Source organism: Mangifera indica, chromosome 19 (assembly GCF_011075055.1).
Source record: "Mangifera indica cultivar Alphonso chromosome 19, CATAS_Mindica_2.1, whole genome shotgun sequence".
Classification (NCBI taxonomy): domain Eukaryota; kingdom Viridiplantae; phylum Streptophyta; class Magnoliopsida; order Sapindales; family Anacardiaceae; genus Mangifera; species Mangifera indica.
In genome coordinates, this window is record NC_058155.1 from 12755308 (window position 1) to 12775938 (window position 20631).

The following is a 20631-nucleotide window of genomic DNA, read 5'->3' on the forward strand; positions in this document are numbered from 1 at the left end:
TTGAAATCATACTAAATTGATGTAATTTTAATTAAAATTACACTGATTAATACAATTTTAGATGTCATTGATTATAAACGTGGCTGACGATTGGCTATATTTTAATTTTTTTATAATTTATAATTGAAATTAATATAAATTATAAATAAATATATATATTTAACCAAATTTAAGATACAAATTATTTCAATAATTTTATAAAAATTAAAAGATTTTTTTAACAAAATTAACACGTAGATGGGAAAATGGCTTTCATCGAGGTTAAAAGTTAGCAGTGGTAATCTGCTGCTTCAACAAACCGTCGGGTGGGAAATGGTCATTCTAATTACATACGCCTTGTCAATTTAAGACTTTCTAATCATCATCGCGCTCCAATTAATACTTGAAATTGTCAGCATTAGGAATTTTTTGGTGGACTGGAATATTAAATAAATTGTAGCGTGGGATTAATCCACAACTGATCTGGCGGCACTAAATTTGGAAAAGCTTGAAATGGTCCACCACCTTGAATTTTGATGCCAATACTAAATATACTGAATCACATTGTCCCCCCTAAGGTTTGCCCTAAAAACACTTTTAGACTATTTTATGACATAATTTTTTGACTAAAAATCAAATTTTGTTTGAAAAAAAAAAAAAACTGATATCATAAGAGAAAGACAATAATTTTGCTATTAAAAATTTTGAAAAAAATTAAAAAACAATTTTACGATCTCATTTAACGTTTTAGATATGATAATTTAACTATTTTTATAAGTTTAAAAACTTGTAATTTAACATAGATAATTCTCTTAAAACCTTAGTCTCCACAAGCTCACCATCACTATAAGCTCACCAACTCATTCACTTGATCAACTCATTGTAAACCATGATTTCATCTAGTTGTAAACTTGGAGATTTTGTCGTCGACATTCACACACAAGAAGAGCCAAAGACTTAATATAATGTGATTCGTGGTGAAAAAAAATAGCCAAGGAATTGAGTCAATGACACACAAAGCAAAGGATTTGAGTTGATGAAAGCAGAGAATGGAACAAGAGAGAGGGTAGTAGGGGGAACACCACAAGCGATAAAAAAAGTGAGGAAGATTGTGGGTACAAAAGATAGGGTGGATTGCTAGGTTGAGACTTGAAAGTATGGGGTGACTTATTGGGGTAAGCAAGGTGATCAGTGATGACTTTGTAGTGATAGTAAGGGCTAACCAAAATACTGAGAAAAAAGAAGGTGAGAATGAAAAGATTAGAGAAGAAAATATATAATTTAAAATGTGATAACTAAATATTTTTTTTTTCAATTTTGTTAATTTGAGGGGATATGGTAATTTAAAAAGTAAAACAATCAAGATAATATGATAATTTAGTTTTCACACATGATGTCAAGATTAATCTTCATTAATAGAATTCAATTTTAGGTAAATTAGGTGTGATTTATGTTATCAAAAGTAAAAAAATAAAAAAAAGTGTTTTCAGGCCAAAAGTTGGGTGGGAAAATGTAATTTACAAAATAAAATATTAATTAGGTAATGAAGTGCTGCTTCCTTATGGAACACATGAAAGATAAGTTTGTTCCTTTTTAGTTTAAATTTCAAGCAAGGAAGACATGTACCATGTGGTCTTTTGAGGCTCCTCGTTCATACACGCGGTATTAGTATTCAACATGGCTGGCTATTATCATTCCACCAATATATTATAAGTATCTTTTATGAGCATGATATAATTAAAATTTTTAAATAATTTTATTACTCAATAATATTGAATAATAAATGTTTCTAATATTGTACAAGTGTAAACAAGGTCCAATTCCAAAGAAAATCAAATGATGCTAATGTCCTAAGGAAGAATACCAACATAGATCGCAATAATCAAGAAACAAGATTTGAGTCTCTTCATCATCAAAGAGGGTTTTATCATGTAAATAAATGATATTACATCAACATAACAGTTGGGTCAATTTGCTCTAACATTCCGGATTAACAAACATTCACAACTAGCCCCAACTTTCAAAATTGGAAACAGTGAAATTATCACCAGCATATAGTGTTACCCTTCCCTTCAACCTTGAGGGCTGTTACAAATGGCTGACAAATCAACAATACAACCGCTGACAGATTTATGACATGTGTTACAAAATGCTAACAGTCTTCTTTTGACTGTGTGTGCGAATTGCAAGTATGTTAGAATTGTCAAAGTGAAAGGATCTCTGTTATCCCATCTCCCCAGTTTATTGACAGGGGCCAAATTTGAAACTGCAGATATTCTCATCAGAAACCAAAGCCATGGGGTAATGTTATGCCTCATTGATGTTTAAAGCATCAAGTAAAAGTCACGATGTAATCAAAACCAACTGGAGAAGAAAACGTCTGCATATCCAAAGCCTGCTTTTAACAAATATTCATAAGCGACAACAAGAGTTCAGAAAAACTGGGCTGGCAATACAAACTTCGTGTCAGTTGTATTATGGCAAATATTTCTACCCAAAAATCTGTGACTTAATATTGCAGAACCGATTGTGTCATTATTCAATTGAAAAAAAAAGAAGCAAAGTTTACATAGTTTAGCTCAAGAGTTCAGAAGAAGTAGCTGGTCTTACAAGGGCCGAACAACAAACCCCCTGTCAATCATTTTCTCCACTAACTCCTCATGCTTCTTTATCTGCCCTGCCTCTCTCAGTTGTTTCAGAACCATTTCATAAACCGGCAGACTTGGTTTTAAGCATTTCTCCTCAATCATCTCCTTAAATGCCTTGTAGGCATTGTTCCAATGCCCCATATCACAGTACATCGAAATTAAAACCCGGTAGGTATTCACATTAGGCTCTATGCCATTCTCATCCATTTCCTTCTTCAATTTGACAACCATGTCAATTGATTTGGAGTTAGCAAACATTTGCATCAAAGTATTGTAAGTCACAGTGTTGGGCTCACATTTCAACTCCTTCATCTTAGCATACAACCGATGAGCCCCATTCACATCGGGTACCTTCGCAATGCATCTGAATATAGTATTGAAAGTAGAAGCATTGGGGCTACAACCTGTCTTAGCCATTGTTTTAAGAACCTTAATAGCATCATCAAGATTATCATCCTTACAATGACTTTCTATCAGATAATTATATGTAATGGTATCAGCAGCACAACCAAGTCTCTTCATCTGATTATAAACCTGCAAAACCTTCTCAGTCCTACCACCCTTAACATGAACCCGCATTAGATTATTAAATGTAATCGAATTAGGCTCACAACCCACATCAAGCATCTCTGCAAAAACATCATGAGCACGCGTAATTTGCCCACACCTACACAGCGCATCAATCACAATGCTGTAGGTATACACATTAGGACTAATCCCAGCCATTTTCATTACTCCAAATACACGCTCAGCCTCTAAAATATTACCAGCTCGACACCACCCACGAACTAAGTTAGTGTAAACTATAACATCGGGCTCAAACTTATCCTTCAAGCTATCAAAAAACGATTGAGCTTCACGAGCTCTTCTTTTTCTACACAAAATACTAATCACAATCGAAAATGCAATCTTATCAGGCACGCAACCGTACTCCTCCATGCGGTTGAACGCGTGCACTGCCTCATCAGCCAATCCGGCCCTCACATATCGGCGAATGAGAATCGAGAAGGTCTCGACAGTAATTTCAACATTCCTTGATTTCATCAAATTAATAAAATGCCAAGCCAAATCGAATTGCCTTACCTTTCCAGCGAGATTAATCATCTCGTGATACGGCTCCGGGGTGTGTAAATAGTCGGGCCGGCCAGTGACCCAGTTAAAGAAAGACAAATTTTGGAGGAAGGGGATGCCATGGCGGTGCCCAGATGATCTCTCGATGACGTGCCGGACGATGGCAGGGGATATGGAGTGAACGGTGGAGATTTGAGAGAAATCGAAGGAGAGAGATGGGATAATGAAGCTGGGGCTTGGTGGGGTTGGGTTGGGATCAATGTTAGGGTTTTTGCGGTGGTGTTCTTTGATTAAAGAGTAGAATTTGTCGGCAATTAGCGTTTCTTCCGGTGATAAGGAAGTGTTTGGTTCGTTTTGAGTAAAGCTGTCTACATCATCAGAGTCATCTTTAAGTGAAGTTGAAGAAGAGGAGAAGCAAGAAGCTTTGAAGATGTGTTGAGAGAAAGAGCGCGGGAAACGAAGCTTTGATTTGATTAAAGCCATCAATGGCCAACCTCAGCCACTCGCTTTCGATGGTTTAGGGTTTTAGAAGCCTGTTTCAGGCCGCAATTCTTAACAAGGGCAAAATGACGAGGAAGCAATATCAAAGAGGGGCATTATGGGGAGGAAGCAAGATCTAAGGAGGGGTATTATGGGGATGAAGCAACATTTGAAGTGGACGGAATCTGTATATGCCCCCCAATGAGAAACGTAGGAGATAAACGGCGTTAAGAATGTAATAGACAAGAATTTGGGTGATCCTAGCTGATTCAGATAGGTCTAGGATCGGAGTCGAGCCTAAATATGGTTTGACTTAAGTTCAGAAAGGATTCATAATGGGATGACTCAAGCTCAATTTGAGTTCTTTGAGAGCTTGAGTTTGTTGAGTTCAATTCATATTTGTATGGTTTAAATTTATATCTCATTTTAATAATGATCAGAATAACGTCAATTAAGTTTCAAAATTACATCATTTCCCCATGTCCATCATATGATGTTGTTTTGTCAACTATTTACCTTGGCTCAATTTTAACACTGCAATCAAACTTAAATTGAGTTACATCAAACAATTGGTTCGTAAGTTAAATCGAGATGAGTTTTTTCCAACTTGAGTTAGATTTTGTATCTATGCAAGCTTAGAATCCTAGCCTCTGCTTGAGATAAACTTGACCCATACAAACTTGAGTCATCTCAGTTTAGGTTCAGACATTGCGTTAAGAGCTTATTTTATCAATCAACAAAACTCCGATTTGAAAACTTGTGATTTCCTTAAATTGTGGGTGGGAAATTGTGATTTATTCAACCTGGGATGTATAGGATTTCATCATGTAAAATTTGTAAATGTATCATCTATCGATAAATTCAAAACTGATATTGTTATTATTAAACAATTATTATTATAATAAATAATGTCATTATATGAGTAAATAATATCATTAATAAAGATAAATAGTATCAATAAATAAATAAATAAGTTGATCTTACATCAAATTAAAGTTTCAATTTGAAATCAATTTGTTCGAATAGAACTGTAAATCCGATCTAAGCCATCTCACATTGACCCACTCCCACTGCCGGCTATAAAAGTTGGGCCTGAATATGGTTTAAGAAGATAAGCCAACTTAAATTAAAGCCCATTAGCCCTACAAGTTTCCATTCTGAAGTCACCTCTGCAATTCCAAAGGCGAATCTCAGGAAGGATGTGGAAGACAGTGCAAAAATACCATAAACCACCCGTTTTAGTCCAGCGAGACGACGTCATTTCAATCCGGCGTCTCTTACACAATGGTCCGGACACATTGGAGGAATTATTGGATAGGCACGTGGTTAAAAAAGAGAAATCCCTGGACGATGACGAGGAAGAGCTGTTAACTCGGCGGCGACTCACCAGCACACGCAGAGAGGCACTCAGTCTGTATCGAGATATTCTACGGGCCACCAGATTCTTCATGTGGCCGGACTCACGTGGCGTGTTGTGGCGAGATATTCTTAGAGACAACGCCCGAAAGGAGTTTGAAGAGGCTCGATTCGAAAGGGATCCGGAAATCGTCACGCGGTTGCTAATCGGAGGGCGTGATGCGGTGCAATCGGCACTTGAGAAACTTGCCGAGAAACAAAAGCAGCAGATTGAGAAGGAACGTGGCCGTGGAGATCCACGGTAATTGGATTTTCTTTTTTGTTGTTTTTGTTTGGACAGATTTATTTGCTTGCTTCAAAATCGGTCACCAGTATATAAAGTATGTATTTTGTAGTATTCTTTAATGATATTTTGCTATGAGCTGAAATGCAAATGATTTTAAGCCATGGACAAGCTTTCCAATTGGGTACGGATTTGTATATAGAGCAAGCCAACATTAGCAGCGGGGAATCAGCGCATTGGTTATTGTTTCGCTCAAATATATTATAATTCAAGCCCCTAGAAAAAGCAAGTGCAGTCTGAAAATTTGAAATTTTAGCATCATAATGTTGTCAACTTTTTCATCCCCGATCGAGTTGGATTTGAGCCAAACAAGGCTAGCTTGGGCTTGGCGATAATCTAGAATGGCCAGCTTGAGTTTGGGCTTGGCTTGCTGTAGGTGGCAGTTTAGCAATACCAGAGAAGTAGAAGAATCATTGCCAGAGAAGAAAAGAAAAACTGTCAGTCAGGCAAGATCCGGTGCAGTGATGCCGGCGAGATGCCAATCTCAAGCTTAACTCGAGATCAGTGAACTGAAACTTTAATTTGAGTTTGACTCGAATGAGTCAAACAGTAATCCAAGCCCAAGCTCAGTTCGTGTCCACCCTTGCCTGCCCCAGGCTTCAACCAGTTAGGAGAAAAAACGATGAATTGGACATATAGAAATCAATAGCAGACAAAAAAGCTCATGGTCATCTAGTTCTATACCAACCTGGCTATTATAAAATGGCCACTTTGTATAAACTAGAAAATGTACCAGCCAAAGATTATGAACCTGTAAAATTTTGATACATATTGATAGACATTTTAAGATGTATACTAGGAGAAATAAGGAGACACATATTTGAGAAAAGTTGTTGAAGGGTGAAATGCTTTTGGAAGATTCCTAAAATGTGATTGGGTGACTTGGCAGCAAGGGAAAGATACAAGTCATGGCACTTATTTGGAGCCTGGCTGGGTTGTTAAGGGGCATGAAGAATGTTATTTTGGGTAGCTAGCTATGTGCTAGGGAGGTTGCTGGCTCCTCAAATTGCGGGAATTATGATTTACTTTCTGGTTTTGTGGTCTGGGTAATCTGATTGTAGCAGTTGAGTATAATTAGTGGGATTCTCCTGCTCAGTTGATAAATTCATTACATATATTTTCATCTGTTTGTGCATCTGTGGTGTGGTTTTGGTGTGTTCTGACTGGATTTGGAGGTGGAACTCTGTCACATACATTTGTATTCCTCTCTTTATAATTGTGACTTGCGACCTGTTCCTGTTTTCAATTTAGTTGCTTGTATTTCCGTGTAAATGTTTGTTTTAAGAGTCTTGACGGTTTTGAACAAAATAAAATTGGTTGCAGGTTTCACTTCACCAAATAGCTATTCACTTGTAAAATTCTTGTACCAAGGCAGAATGACATCAATGCAAGCTACTTCTGATTTGTAATCTATACCTGGTATTGTAATAGCTTTTCCTTGTAACATGTAAACTATATTACAGCATGTTACCCAGCAGGAACCATAGGCAAAGACAACATGATTACAATATTCATGTAAGCTGCACCACATTCCATTTTTCTGTGTCAATCAAAGACTATGCCCGATCATAAACAAAGTCAATGGATTGGAGACTTGTAAATTCACACCTTTTCGTGGCACACTCTTTTTTTAACTTACACTTTTATGCAATTTTTATATAGGAATCTTAATTGATAAATACTTGATGTGTGTACTTGTTAGTCAAATTTTCATTACAAGTTGTACCCACACTGAAATAGTTGCTTTAGTCCACATTTTGTTTTGAAAATTCACCTTTTGAATTCACATTTTTTGAATTTGGATAATCTCTTATGGAATTAAGGTTATCGGTATACAACACAGGCAGTGCAGTTCCGACTGTAGTCCTGATGCGTTTATCAGCTGCTCCAAGTCAGGGCAACAACTCTTCAGGATTTATGGATTTGAAAGTTACTTTCAGACTATTTTTTAGAGAGTAAATTACCCTTAAATGACATTTCTCACCCAAAATCAAGATGTATTTATTTAAACAAAATCCTAAAACACTGTTAGAAAATAAAATTATCATTTTAATGGTAATTTGGTGATCTGAAAAAAATTTAAATTATTAGCAGCATGATCATGATCATTTTTTAACACTATGTCCGAGCATTGTTTTCATTTTTGGGTACAAATTTGTAGTTTAAAAATTCAAGGGGTGGAAATGATTTCTCCAGACCTTTGGTGGGACATTTTATCTACCTCTTAATTTTTCTATAGGCAAATCTGTAGTAGATTTTATTATCAAGAGCAGACCCAGACCCATTTAATAATAATACCACTTATGTGTATTGATAGATCACGCGGAGAAAGATGTGATCTGGCCATAGTTGCACTAAACATATGTGATTTGACTATATCTCAATTTTATCAACGTGATTTTGACAAGAATTTTATCCAGAAAAAATGCGATCTCATCTTACCACACCATTGTAGTGTAATTTCGACATAGTTTTGCACTTTTTCGATGTAATTCCAATGACAAATTTAGTCAAATTGTTAATGATTACCAGTAAGGTCAGTACGATGATTTAAAAAAATTTAAATACTTAGGGGTAGTAGTAGGCATTTTCTTGACATTGTGTCAAAGCCTTTTTTGTTCAGGGTGAAAAATAGTTGTTTGAAAATTCAAGGGGTGGAAATGATTTCTCCAAATCTTTGGTGGAAAATGATATCTTCCTCTTATTTTTCTGAGGGAGGACCAATTGTCAAGAACAAATCCAAGGCCAACCATTAAATATGCTTCCATTTCAAGCCCTTCATAATTCAGAAACCTTGAGCTGCCCACAATATGACAAAGTAACTTCAACGTAAACTGGGAGCAGATACAATGACTAAATTACCCACGAAATAGCCAACAGAATTTCTAATATAGGCCAACACTTAGGGGTAAATTTGTCATTGGAATTGCCGATATATATTTATGTAAATTGAGTTCTCTGCCTTTCCAGAGTTCAAAATTTGGCTGATTTCTGGTAGTTCTTAGGAGTTTCATCAATGGCGAAAGTGAAGCATTCTCGGCTGCAATTCAAGAAATTGTCAACGCTAAAGTTGGTTTTGTTCATGCTAACAGTTGTTCTTTTAATGTTTTTGGCTATGGGGATTTTCTTTCCTCCAATAGGCGACGACAGTGATTCTCCGCCAAATGGTCTCAGCTTCTACAGGCGCCACACCATTGAAAAGTATGCGTCTATCTCTTTGTTCCTTTTTTTTTCTTCTTTATTTACAATTTTATTTGTCGTTCCTTGTATTTTAATGGCGGGAATTAATTTCAGACATAATAAGATGGAGGAGGTTAGAGAGCAATGGACTGAAGTCATTTCTTGGGAGCCTAGAGCTTTCATTTATCATAATTTCTTGGTCAGTTTCATATTTCTTTTCTCTGTTGATTAATGCTTGTTGTTCTGTTTGTTAAAAAAATCAGTAGGGGTGTTAAAAAAGTCCACAAGCCGAACCGACAACCGGACTGGGAAACAGGGTAATCGAAAATCTGGTTCGTTTACCGGTTAGGATTTTAGCCAAACAGATTTTTTCTCTTCCGTTACCGGTTTGACGGTATTTGTAAAACCCATTAACCGAACCAAACCGATTTGAAGAAAAACAAAGTTTGAAAGTTGGATCGCCGGTTCCATTTTCCAGATAGCTTGTTCAACAAGGAACGACCCATTCCATTGATGGTTCATTATTCTGGACGTATTGATTAAAATGTGAAGTCTAAAGTCTTAACGATCATCCCTTTGAAAATTCAGTTAAAAACGATTAACTGAAAATTTGGTTCAGTTATTTCAAAACCGATAAATCTTTCAACTGGTTTGGTTTAAAGTTTTCTCTGAACCACAAAACTAATTCAGTTCAAGAAGTGGTCAATCTAGTTTGGTTTACTGGTTTTGAACATCCCTAAAATTATCAATCTGCACGCTGTATACGGCTATCACTCTTTTCCATTCTTGGAAATATTATTGGTCTCGAAACCAATTCGATTGAACATATAATTAGTCTGCTTACAATATAATGCTCACAGAAATATTATGCATTGCTGGTTCCATGGATGAACAATTTGGATTCTATCATTGTAGGGAGAGGTTGTGTGGTGCCCTTCCTTTTAAGTGCATGTAAACATGACCATTTCATGCACAATTAGGTGTTGAATATATAAGCCCTTGTACTGGTAGAAAAAATGACTTCTGGCATGCTAATTTGTACAGTCCAAGGCAGAATGTGACTACCTGATAAATCTTGCTAAACCACACATGGTAGCATCAGCTGTTGTTGATAGCGAGACTGGTCAGAGTAAACATAGCAGGTTTGCTTTCCTTGCAACCATCTCCGTTTGCTTTGCTGTAAATAAAAAAAAAAAAAGAATTGAGGGTTTGCTGTAATTTTCCCCCCTAAAGAAATCTCTATTAAGGAACTTGACATCTCTTCTGCAGGGTGCGTACAAGCTCTGGTATGTTTCTAAGGAGAGGGCAAGATAAAATTATTCGGAATATTGAAAAGCGGATTGCAGACTTCACTTTCATTCCTGTTGGTGAGAGCCTATATATATATATATATATACATATATATACATACATATGTACATATGTACATACATATGTACATATGTACATATATATATATATATATACACACACACACACACACATATACATATATCTGCATCTCTAATTGTGCCCACATAAATTTGAAGATGCTCTTGCAAGATAACATTCTGTTTTGTTTTATTTCTTTCACAATAGTGTTTCCAGCCAAAGTGGTTACTGGACTCATTGACTTTTCTATGTTGCATACTGTGGTTTTTTTTTTTTTGAATATTGTTGCCTTGTACATAAATGCAGAAAATGTTCTGTTACTCTTCTTTGATTTCTGAACCAAAAGAAAACTGTAAATATCCGTTTTGCTATTACCAGTTGGTTTTTCAATTCATGAAATTGCTTTGTGTGAACTTTACTACAGAGAATGGAGAAGGACTTCATGTCATCCACTATGAAGTTGGACAGCAATATGAGCCTCATTATGATTACTTCCTTGATAAGTTCAACATTAAGAATGGAGGGCAGCGGATGGCCACTCTTCTTATGTATTTGTATGAGCTAATTTCCTTTGCCAACATCCTTGGATCACTCATCATGTACCATAATTTTTCATTCGGTTCCATCTTGTACAGAAACCTGATGCCTTGCCTTTCTACTTTTCTCTTTCTATTGTTGTTGTAGGTCAGATGTTGAAGAAGGGGGTGAGACAGTGTTTCCTCATACCAAAGCAAATTTCAGTTCTGTGCCATGGTGGAATGAGTTGTCTGAATGTGGAAAACAAGGTCTCTCGTTAAAACCAAAAATGGGTGATGCATTATTGTTTTGGAGCATGAGGCCTAATGCCACAGTAGATCCTTCAAGTTTGCATGGTTAGCAATTCTGCATTTTTTTCTATTTGTATGGACCTTTAGCTGTAATCATAAAAATGATTCTGCTGTTTGTCTTGCATTTCAGAAGAAAAGTATTTGCCTCATATTATCTTCTTCTAGCATGACACAATGACATTTACAAGTTATTTTAAATTTTTTAGCGAGTGGTTTTCATTCACCAACACAATGTTATTGATGAGTTAAAATCATTTTTATGGTTGATGTTAGGTGCTTGTCCTGTAATCAGAGGGAGCAAATGGTCATGTACAAAGTGGATGCATGTCAATGAGTACAACATCTGAGCTATTATTTGTAAAGGTAATTCTCAATGCCAAAACTAGTGAACTTCATGTAAAGGCTGCTTGCTTTTTGAATTAGATGGTGTTCTAGGATACTTATTGATATGTTGCTTGTTGCAACACATTCCCATTGGCCCAATTTTGTTTTAAGAAAAATGCTGAATTACATCAACATATATGGATAAGAAGCTGCTTCTTTTACTAAAAAACGACTTACTGAAGGCAAGAAATGCATGTTCTTCACTATGGCTTGTCGAAATGGAATTGTAGCAAACAACAACTTACATTTTTGACAAGTATGGCTAGTGGTTATTGAAATGGTGAGTATGTTGAATTGTATGAGCAAGTAGCAATACAAGCATGGAAAATAGAGAATCTATAGGCTTGATTGCATTGATTGTAACATCTTGGTATAAGATATTTTCAACTTTGGATACAAAATCCGTCACAATTTTGATTTTAGGTTTTGCAATCCAAAATGCGTCAATAATTGTTTAAGAACTCACAAATAGGATGCATATACATACTCAACATCTCTTTCTTATTCTGTCGATGTTTAAAACAAACAATATCTTAACAATAGACTAGACTATTGGACCAGAATATTACTGTGATTGTAAGATATGCCATTGTAGTAGTTTCTAAATGATGATACTTCAATTTGCTGTACTAAATCCTCATTCATAACTGCAGTTTGCTAACCGTACAATGCAAAGCTGTTGCATGAAGCTAGTTTACTTAGATCTGCGCCTGCATTGATACAATTTCATCTACTATGTTTGCAGGACTTAGAAGACATCATTGTCTCAGGAGGGTCATTGCTTTTAGTTTGTGTGGTTAATGGAGCATTCTGGCGTGGCCCTCCTAACTACCATTTAAACATTACAATTGAGGTGACATGATTCTGCATATGACTGGCCTTTTTTTCTTTTTTAAAAAAAATCTTTATACATGCCATTTAGGCTGAGAGAAGTCGTCCTTCATTTGGAAAATAAAATGTGGTTCAGAGGATGTGATCTGTTGCAACTGATGTGTTGACAGATTACTGAAAACAAACCAAAAAAATTCTGAACCACTTGATATATACTTCCTGATTAATACTATAGTACACACATTTTCTTACATACACAAACAAGTTGACAAATTATCATCGCATAATTAATGCTTATTGATCTTGTTATGTGTGTACGTATGAGTTCTTTGGAGGTTTTTTTTTTTTTTTGGGAACGATCCAAACTATTCTCTATTATATTTACGAATTTACTTCACTCTAAAAAAGATGATGATTCAGCAATGAGATCAACATAAACATAAATAAATGATGATAAAATATGTTGTTGGGTGAGATTTTTTTACAACATTTAAAAATAAATTATCTGTCACAAGGCTACCATGGCAACAATGTCACTTTTAGGAAGATAGTCACATCAAGTCAGTTTGAGCTTGGCATATTGTTTGGCCTGGATGAGTCGAACTTGAGTAAATGATCAATTTATCAAACTTAAGTTTGACTTTGGTTAGTGCATTATCAGTGATTTTTTAAATTTGTTGGTGATTTTTTTTTTCCTTTTGTATATAATGATTCATCTTTTTATTTGATGACTCTTCTCCTTTAGCATTACTGCTTACCAACTCGGGCAAGCTAAGTTCTAGCTTGGTTTGGCTATTTTGGAATTCTCAAGCTTCATTTTCTCCTATCATTAATAACAATATCAAATAGAAAATGAATAGGCAAAGAGTTCCCAATGGAATTCTCAAACTGCACGTTTCTAAAAGTCTTGACAAGATTCATCTTAAAGTTGACCCGACTACGGCTTTGATGGGTTAACCCCCAAAAGCCCATCACAGGGCAAGATTCCTTTTAAAAACCCCAATCAAGCATGGGCATGTCAACCCAAAAGCCCACCAGCCTTTCCGGACAAACAAGGAAAAATTTTGTGAGCCCAATTTTTTTCCTGACATTAAGGGCTTATTCTATCCGAATTAATCGATCAAACTCAAAATCAAGCTCTAATCAATCTCCTTTTTATAGAAAGAGCTGAGTTTGGGTCTATCCAAACATCTGAATTAAAACTGATTCAAATCGAATTCAAAATTAAATTATATTTTAACAGAGTTCAAATTTCAACTCATCAATTTTAAACTGACTTTTTTATATATACAAATTAAAAGTTATCCATATGATGAGTTGGTTGCCTTGTGTACTTAAAAATTGACAAAAGCCGGGGCGAGGAATTTTATTAACATCTAGCATGAACACAAGGAGAATAAAGCTCAATTTGCAACAAGCGTACAGATGAGACTTGGCCATCTCTTGGCCTTATGAACTCTACACTTAGCTTTATCTTATTTTCCCATTGTATCTTGAGTTCCTTTTCTCATCATGGTTGCAAACTCCTCATAGTTGATTCTTCCATCCTGTTCATTAGAATCCCAATATGATCAAATCAATCTTCATTGACAATGCCTATGAAATGCAAAATTGAATTGCAACAACAAAACAAAAATTAAATTTTTGATGAGATTCAAAGTAGAGATAGTTACTTTATTAGTATCAACATCCTCAAGAATTTCATCTATTGTGGCCTCATCACCCATTCCATGTTGAGTCAGAGCTTGTCTCAACTCCTCTCTAGTAATAAACCTGAGACAAATGAATCCAGTCAGTTCAAATTGAATTACTCTGGTAAAACATGTTCAAAAGTAAAGGATAGATTGATTTCAGTTCGGTTGTGGGAATTTACTTCATAAGCATTAAGATCAATCCTTCTAAGGTCATGGAACTTTGACAGACCAAATTTAACAGTATACTAACCCACTGTCATCCTTGTCGAAATACTGAAATGCCTTGTACAAATGTTCTTCCTTCTCTAGTTTATGCTTTTGCATAGTTGCACTAATGAATTCAGTGTAATCAATGGTTCCATTTTTGTCAACATCAGCCTGAAAAAAATTATACCAGTCAACTACTTTTTTCAGTGCAAGAGTGTAAATCTTGATTCAATAGTTTGATCTATTGTCAAGATATTATAAACCTAAAACGAGTCTTAACAATTTAAAAACTCACAAACTAATTAACCAATCTTCTATTATCATCCCCAACCGATGTGAGATGACTTAACATACCTATCATTTTTCTTGTGTTTTATTGATATGAGATTTGTCTAGGGATGATATAAAGAGAGAGCAATACCATATTTGCTTTAAGCTGGTTACAAGTATCCATGAACAGTAGGCAGAAAATTTTTCCTTCCAGAAAGAACACTAACAATAAGGAATGATAAAAGTTCTTACAGCATCCATGAGCTGCTTTATTTCTGTTTCAGAAAGCTTAGATCCCAGCCTGCGCAATCCATCTTTTAGTTCTTCAAAGGTGATTGTGCCGCTTCCATCAGTGTCCATGTTGTTAAACGTCTCTTTTAAGCCCTTGATTTCTTCGGTAGTGAGGCTTTCTGCTATGACCTTCAGTAATATTGTTTTCAGATCAGGAAAGCAGCCAACAGGAAAAATTAAACAGAAAATAGAATCAAGAAATGCAAAGAGTAGGTGGCTGTAGTCTATAATAACAAATAACTAAGAATCAGGTCTGCACAAACTGTTTTCGTACCTTTAGGGCAAGCTTCTTCATCTTGTTCATCGCTCTGAATTGCTTCATCCTAATTAGAACAACACTATCAATTGGTTTATCAGATGTGTCACCACCCACCTTCAGCCATGGATGTTCTGTTTCAAATACATAACATGAATGATGTTAATGATGTACTCACTGCCTACAAATTATACTGTCTCATATTTACAATGGAGCAAAATTCATATATTTCATCCAAAACTCTCATCAAGAAATTCAGGGGTGGGGCCACTTTGACACCTGAAATTCTTTCCACAGCTGATGATCACATCTACAGCAAGATCAGTCAACCGAGGAAAGGTTATTTATGGCATAACTTAGCAAAGGGTAACCTTCATAAGTGGTTTAAAAATGTTTCCCCATTCAAAATTTTAATTTTAGTATGTCCATACCAAGGGCTTCTGCAGCAGTGATTCGTTTCCTAGGATCCTTATTTAACATTTTCCTGATTAGATCTTTGGCAGAAGGTGATATCGTAGGCCATGGATTGCTCTGCAAGTCCAGGCTATCTTTTAAAATTGCTTCAAGTATGTCCTTCTCAGTCTCTACAATAAAATTGAACCCATTACGGAACATTAGAGTAAGTAAGAAAACATAGAAAGTAAATAATTGAATCTGGTGGAAAGATAAAATTTTAGTCAGAAAAAAAAAAAAAATTATCCAGGCAGTGGAAGCTTCAACATTCAAAATGCTTTAAGTACAACTTGGTCCATGTTCATGAAAATTAGGAAGTTGAAAAACCCAAATATCTGAAAATATTTAGCAAAATAATACCAATTCTTTCCATGCAAAAATGTGTCATATTGTCAAGACCTACCAGTGGGCAATTGTTATGATTGTAGAAACTAATCTTGTGGAAACATGCAGAATTGGTAATGGACAAAGACATGCTAATTTAGGGGTAGATTCAAGCTAAGCCAAGCTCGAGCTCGAGCTCAACTTCAGTATGACAAATGATGTTTGAACTCGACTTACATGAGCTCGGTATTGAAGATATGAGCACGATAAACTTAGATCAAAATGATGTTAATCTTTGTTGCTTACATAATATAATCTAGTGCAAAACAAAATTGTATTTGATTGGTCAAAACGAAGTCATTTTATCTGCATACACCAGCCACTCACAAGCCTATCGAGTTGAGCACCCCATGGCTCAACCTCGACCCATGGCAACTCGTTTCAAGTTTGAACGAGATTAGCTCGGCTTGAATCCAACCCTGTGATAATTTAGTTTACCACTTGTATGCTACATATGTTTGCTAGCAAGATCCATTTGAAAGGTAATTTTGAAATTCTGTTTTGTGTTCTCTGGTGTCAAATCAACTGAAAGAAAAAACAAAAATCTTCACATACCAGCCCAAAATGGAGGCGCTCCACTTAAAAGAATGTATAAAATGACTCCAGCACTCCATACATCTATCTCCTTCCCATAGTTTCGCCGCAACACCTCTGGGGCAACATAGTATGCACTTCCAACAATGTCCTTGTAAACTTTCCCTAGTGAATCACATAAGAAGATGTAGGACCAATGATCACTTAAGACATCACACATAGAAAAGTCAGAAAAAAAAAAGTACCAGCAAACGAAACTAGTGCAAGAAAAAGCTTCTATGCAACAAAGAAAACAGATTATACAAATGAGATCTTGTTAGTTATCCTTTACTTTGGAAGGAAAAAAATATACTTTCTTACACAACTTTGCAACAAAAAGTTCCAAACTCCATAGAAATAGATTGCAACAACTAGCAGTGCTAGAAATGACCAATATAAGACATTACTAGTATTACTAATGACAGCTTGAACTTTTGGAACAGAATTACACATGAAGAGACTGCTCTATATTTAAGTTTCCAATAAGGCCAATATTCTTTCATTTCCTTAATAATCTACAAGCATTTGCATTGTTCTATCAGTATTAATACAATGCTCTATTTCATTATAATCTACTACAGGCTCAAACATTGTTCCCATAGTGCTATATAAGATTATTAATTGTGGAGCTGATAGGACTTGAGGTTTTGGGACACATGTAGGGCTTCTTACATAAAGGGTAGTAAAAAATGAAAGAAGAAAAATTGAGTTTTGAGCTGTGAGCAGCCTTTTAGGCTGTTTTGAGAGGTTTCAAGCATCTCAAATGGTGGAAATTGGGAGGCCCCAGCTCCTTGAATTGCTGGTTTATCAACTTATTGTAAATATTAAACCTCTTTATCAATAAAAATAGTCATTTCCTTCATTTTAGTTGTTGTTGATGGGTGTGTTTATATTGATTGATTGATTGAATATGGGCTAGGTTCCTAACAGGTGCAACAATAATAGAAACACCAATTATTGATCAATAACTTAATAAGTACAAAGCCTGATATTGGGGTTCATATGAATGAACATGCATCACACCACTGTCTATACCGTGTCTTTTGGTTCCAATAGTCTTTTAATGCTAACTACATTGGTCACTTTAGTTTTTAAATTATTCAGCAAGTGCCTGTTTCAATCACATGACGTGAATCATGTGATGCATCCATTATGGGTTTTTTTTTTTTCCTTTCTTCTTATCCTTTACCTTTAACTTCTGCAAAATCATTGACTTGGTTGACCTGTCATTATCTTCGTTGACTTGGGTTATCTTGAACTATAATTGCATCCACAACTAAGTCTAAGAGAGGATTTTAGCCGAGCCCAAATAAGGACCGGCTCGAGCCCAGCTCAAATCCTTAATGCCTAGCTCTACCTTATTTGAACTAGTGCACAATTTTGTCAAAGGGTTATTGACGGGATGAACAGTATTACCAAAACGATAAACAAGCTGAAACTCTAGCTCAAATTCAGCTCGTTCAAAGTGAAGTTGGATTCAAGCCTGAGCTGGTTCAGCTCAAATCTGCCCCTAATTTATTGTCTAGGTCCCTTCCCAGCCACCATTTGATGTATTTAAGTTCAGTTTTTTAACTCTTTTCATACCCTAAATTTTGGAAATATCCATCACTTAAACCGTGTTAGGACAAATCTATCCCACCTAATGGCTTTTAATTTTTATTTTATCCATAAAAGAAACAAAGAAAGCAAAAGAAACATGGATCAAATGCAAATTGTAAATCAATGGATGCAAAATATATAGCAACATTTTGCAGAAAAAAAAAAAAATCATAAACATAAAAACAACAAGCTGGATATAAGAATTAAAAGGAAGAGGATGCAGAAGCAAACTAACCTTTTTCAATGAAGACGGAGAGTCCAAAATCTGTTGCTTTTATAGGAGAATTTTCCTCCCGATTCACCAACAAGAAATTCTCAGGCTTCAAGTCTCTATGCATCACGCCCATAAAATGACAAACATGAACCACATTTACAATCTGGCGACAAATTGAAGCTGCTTCACGCTCTGAATAAGTCCCTTTGGTTATAATTCGATCAAAAAGCTCACCACCCAAGCACAACTCCATAACCAAATGCAGATTCTGTTTATCTTCATAAGCACCTTTAAATTCGACAATATTGGGTTGTCCATTCAAGTGCTGTAGAATCAAAATCTCCCTCCTAACATCGTCAATATCTTTGTCATGCACAAGCTTGCGCCTGGAAATGGACTTGCAGGCATATTTATTCCCAGTTGATCTCTCAGTACAGAGATAAGTAACACCAGACTGACCTCTTCCCAACTCTTTATCAAGAGCATAAATTGAGCTGATGTCAACAAATGGGTTGCCTAAAATGGGACCAATCTGAGAAGTTGAACTTGAAGGAGCTTTAACTGGCTTTGGTTGTAAAGGAGCTGGTGTGTACTGATGGGGTTGTGGCTGTTCTTGCGTTCTTTTGGGTAAAGGCTGATAGGAAGGTGGAGGTGAGCCATCAGAAGAGGAAGAGATTGGAATATCATGAGATCGGGATCTTGAGAAGCAGTGTCCCATTGAGAGAATTTTCTTTTCCAGAAAGATTTGGCAGGTGGGTTTGGTTTGTCAAGAACTAGAAAAGCTCATTAAGAGAGTTTAAGAAGATGATTTTGCATATAAAGATTCTTCCTTTTGTGCTTTGCTTTTGCCTGGTGGATGGACTAGAGAATCATCCTTCACTTTTTGCTTACATACGTTATGTTTTTCCTGGCAGATGAGACTCCACAAGTTGGCAGGAAGAGGAAGCATTGCAGACTTTCGAAAGCTTTGTTCAGAGAAAGCTTGGGTTGCTAGTTGTGCGAATCTTTAAAGCCCCAGCTTAAAGGGCTCCTAACCCACCAGACGCCCGAATTCTGTGGTTGGATTGACTTTGCAATTTGTAACTTTCCAAGTAGGGTTGAAAACTTGGAATCAATATGAGTTGTTCTATTTCGGATCAATGTTTGGCTCCATTTGAATCCTCGCACCCAAAACTGGATTGCTAATGATTTTATTTTATTTTTTATTTTATTAAGTGATTCTTTTTTTTTTTTTTTCATAACAGTAACTTCTTTTCTAACCATTCAAATGAATAGAGCTCGATTTTGTGCTAATCATTCTAAATTTTAAACAAGATCAAATTGATCTTTGTTTGAACGTGACACGAATCGAATTAAATTCATTTTTATTTAAAAATATAAACAAGCCTAACTAAGCTTAATTCAGTTTTATCGAACCGAGCTCAATCTTTTTATTGCTCAAATTAATGAAATCACGAACTTGAAATTCCAGTAAAATATCAACAGACCTTTCAAATTTCAAATTTTATATTTAAAACCCTAAAATCTTAATAATAGAGAGCAATATATATATATAACAGTAATGATGTTCAAATTTAAAATGTCATGTGTTGCAAGGTTTTAATTTTAAGTTTGAGTAAATCATTTTTAACTCAATCTTAAGCTCGAGTTAAATGCTATTCAACTCCGTTTAACTGGATTGCTACTTCTATTTCCAAATGAATCATATATTTCATAAAGCATTTATGCTTTGTTACTCATGAGATGAGTTAAAAAAGACTTTTGACTTTGATGTATGAAGGTTGCTATTAAAAATAAATTTGATTCAAATTAAACCTAAATAATGATTAATTCAAGTTCGATTAAAATTTATAATATTTAATTCGAATTTATCTAAGTTAATAAACAATGTCATTGAATACATCAATAAAATAAATAGTATTATTAAAAAATAAATAATACACCCACAAGTATGAATAGTATACAGATAAACCAAAACTCTAAAGGGGTGGATGAGCTGAACTGGAGTTCTAATTTTTTTAGTTCAATTTTTGTACTAAATGTGGATTCCAACCCAAATCTGATTGACTCAAAACCATCTCTAATTGCCAGGATGACTTGCCCGTGCAATGACTCTATAAACTTGAAGGGCACAATATGGTACTTAAACCCCTGTTTGGTTTAAAATTATGGCCAAACGACTATTTCCCACCCAACGTTTGATGTTTTCTCAAAAGTCCC

The 20631-nt window shown here is 35.4% G+C and overlaps 4 protein-coding genes across 5 annotated transcripts; 2 read left to right on the top strand and 2 right to left on the bottom strand.

Moving 5' to 3' along the window:
- Positions 1–1884: 1884 nt before the first annotated feature.
- On the bottom strand, positions 1885–4284 carry LOC123202726 (pentatricopeptide repeat-containing protein At1g20300, mitochondrial-like). Its single transcript, XM_044618797.1, has one exon. The coding sequence runs from the start codon at positions 4179–4181 to the stop codon at positions 2586–2588; it is 1596 nt and encodes a 531-aa protein (XP_044474732.1). The 5' UTR covers positions 4182–4284; the 3' UTR covers positions 1885–2585.
- A 1028-nt stretch (positions 4285–5312) lies between these two features.
- Positions 5313–7482, top strand: LOC123202702. Its single transcript, XM_044618741.1, has 2 exons — positions 5313–5835; positions 7201–7482. The coding sequence occupies exons 1-2, from the start codon at positions 5378–5380 to the stop codon at positions 7217–7219; spliced, it is 477 nt and encodes a 158-aa protein (XP_044474676.1). The 5' UTR covers positions 5313–5377; the 3' UTR covers positions 7220–7482.
- A 1350-nt stretch (positions 7483–8832) lies between these two features.
- On the top strand, positions 8833–12787 carry LOC123203496 (probable prolyl 4-hydroxylase 3). The gene is made up of 8 exons (XM_044619848.1): positions 8833–9078; positions 9172–9256; positions 10102–10199; positions 10327–10424; positions 10853–10982; positions 11113–11300; positions 11529–11618; positions 12385–12787. Exons 1-7 carry the CDS (start codon positions 8894–8896, stop codon positions 11600–11602), a joined length of 858 nt encoding a protein of 285 aa, XP_044475783.1. The 5' UTR covers positions 8833–8893; the 3' UTR covers positions 11603–11618; positions 12385–12787.
- Positions 12788–13721: 934 nt separating this feature from the next.
- LOC123203494 (calcium-dependent protein kinase 29-like) lies at positions 13722–19516 on the bottom strand. Of its 2 annotated transcripts, XM_044619846.1 has the most exons (8): positions 18433–19514; positions 16581–16724; positions 15620–15772; positions 15207–15322; positions 14894–15061; positions 14415–14542; positions 14144–14243; positions 13722–14017 (listed from the first exon to the last, which is right to left on the bottom strand). In XM_044619846.1, the coding sequence occupies exons 1-8, from the start codon at positions 19127–19129 to the stop codon at positions 13946–13948; spliced, it is 1578 nt and encodes a 525-aa protein (XP_044475781.1). In that variant the 5' UTR covers positions 19130–19514; the 3' UTR covers positions 13722–13945. The 2 variants fall into 2 exon arrangements, with proteins under 2 accessions (XP_044475781.1, XP_044475782.1); XM_044619847.1 differs by lacking the exon at positions 15620–15772 and having other exon boundaries at positions 18433–19516.
- Between the last annotated feature and the right edge of the window lie 1115 nt (positions 19517–20631).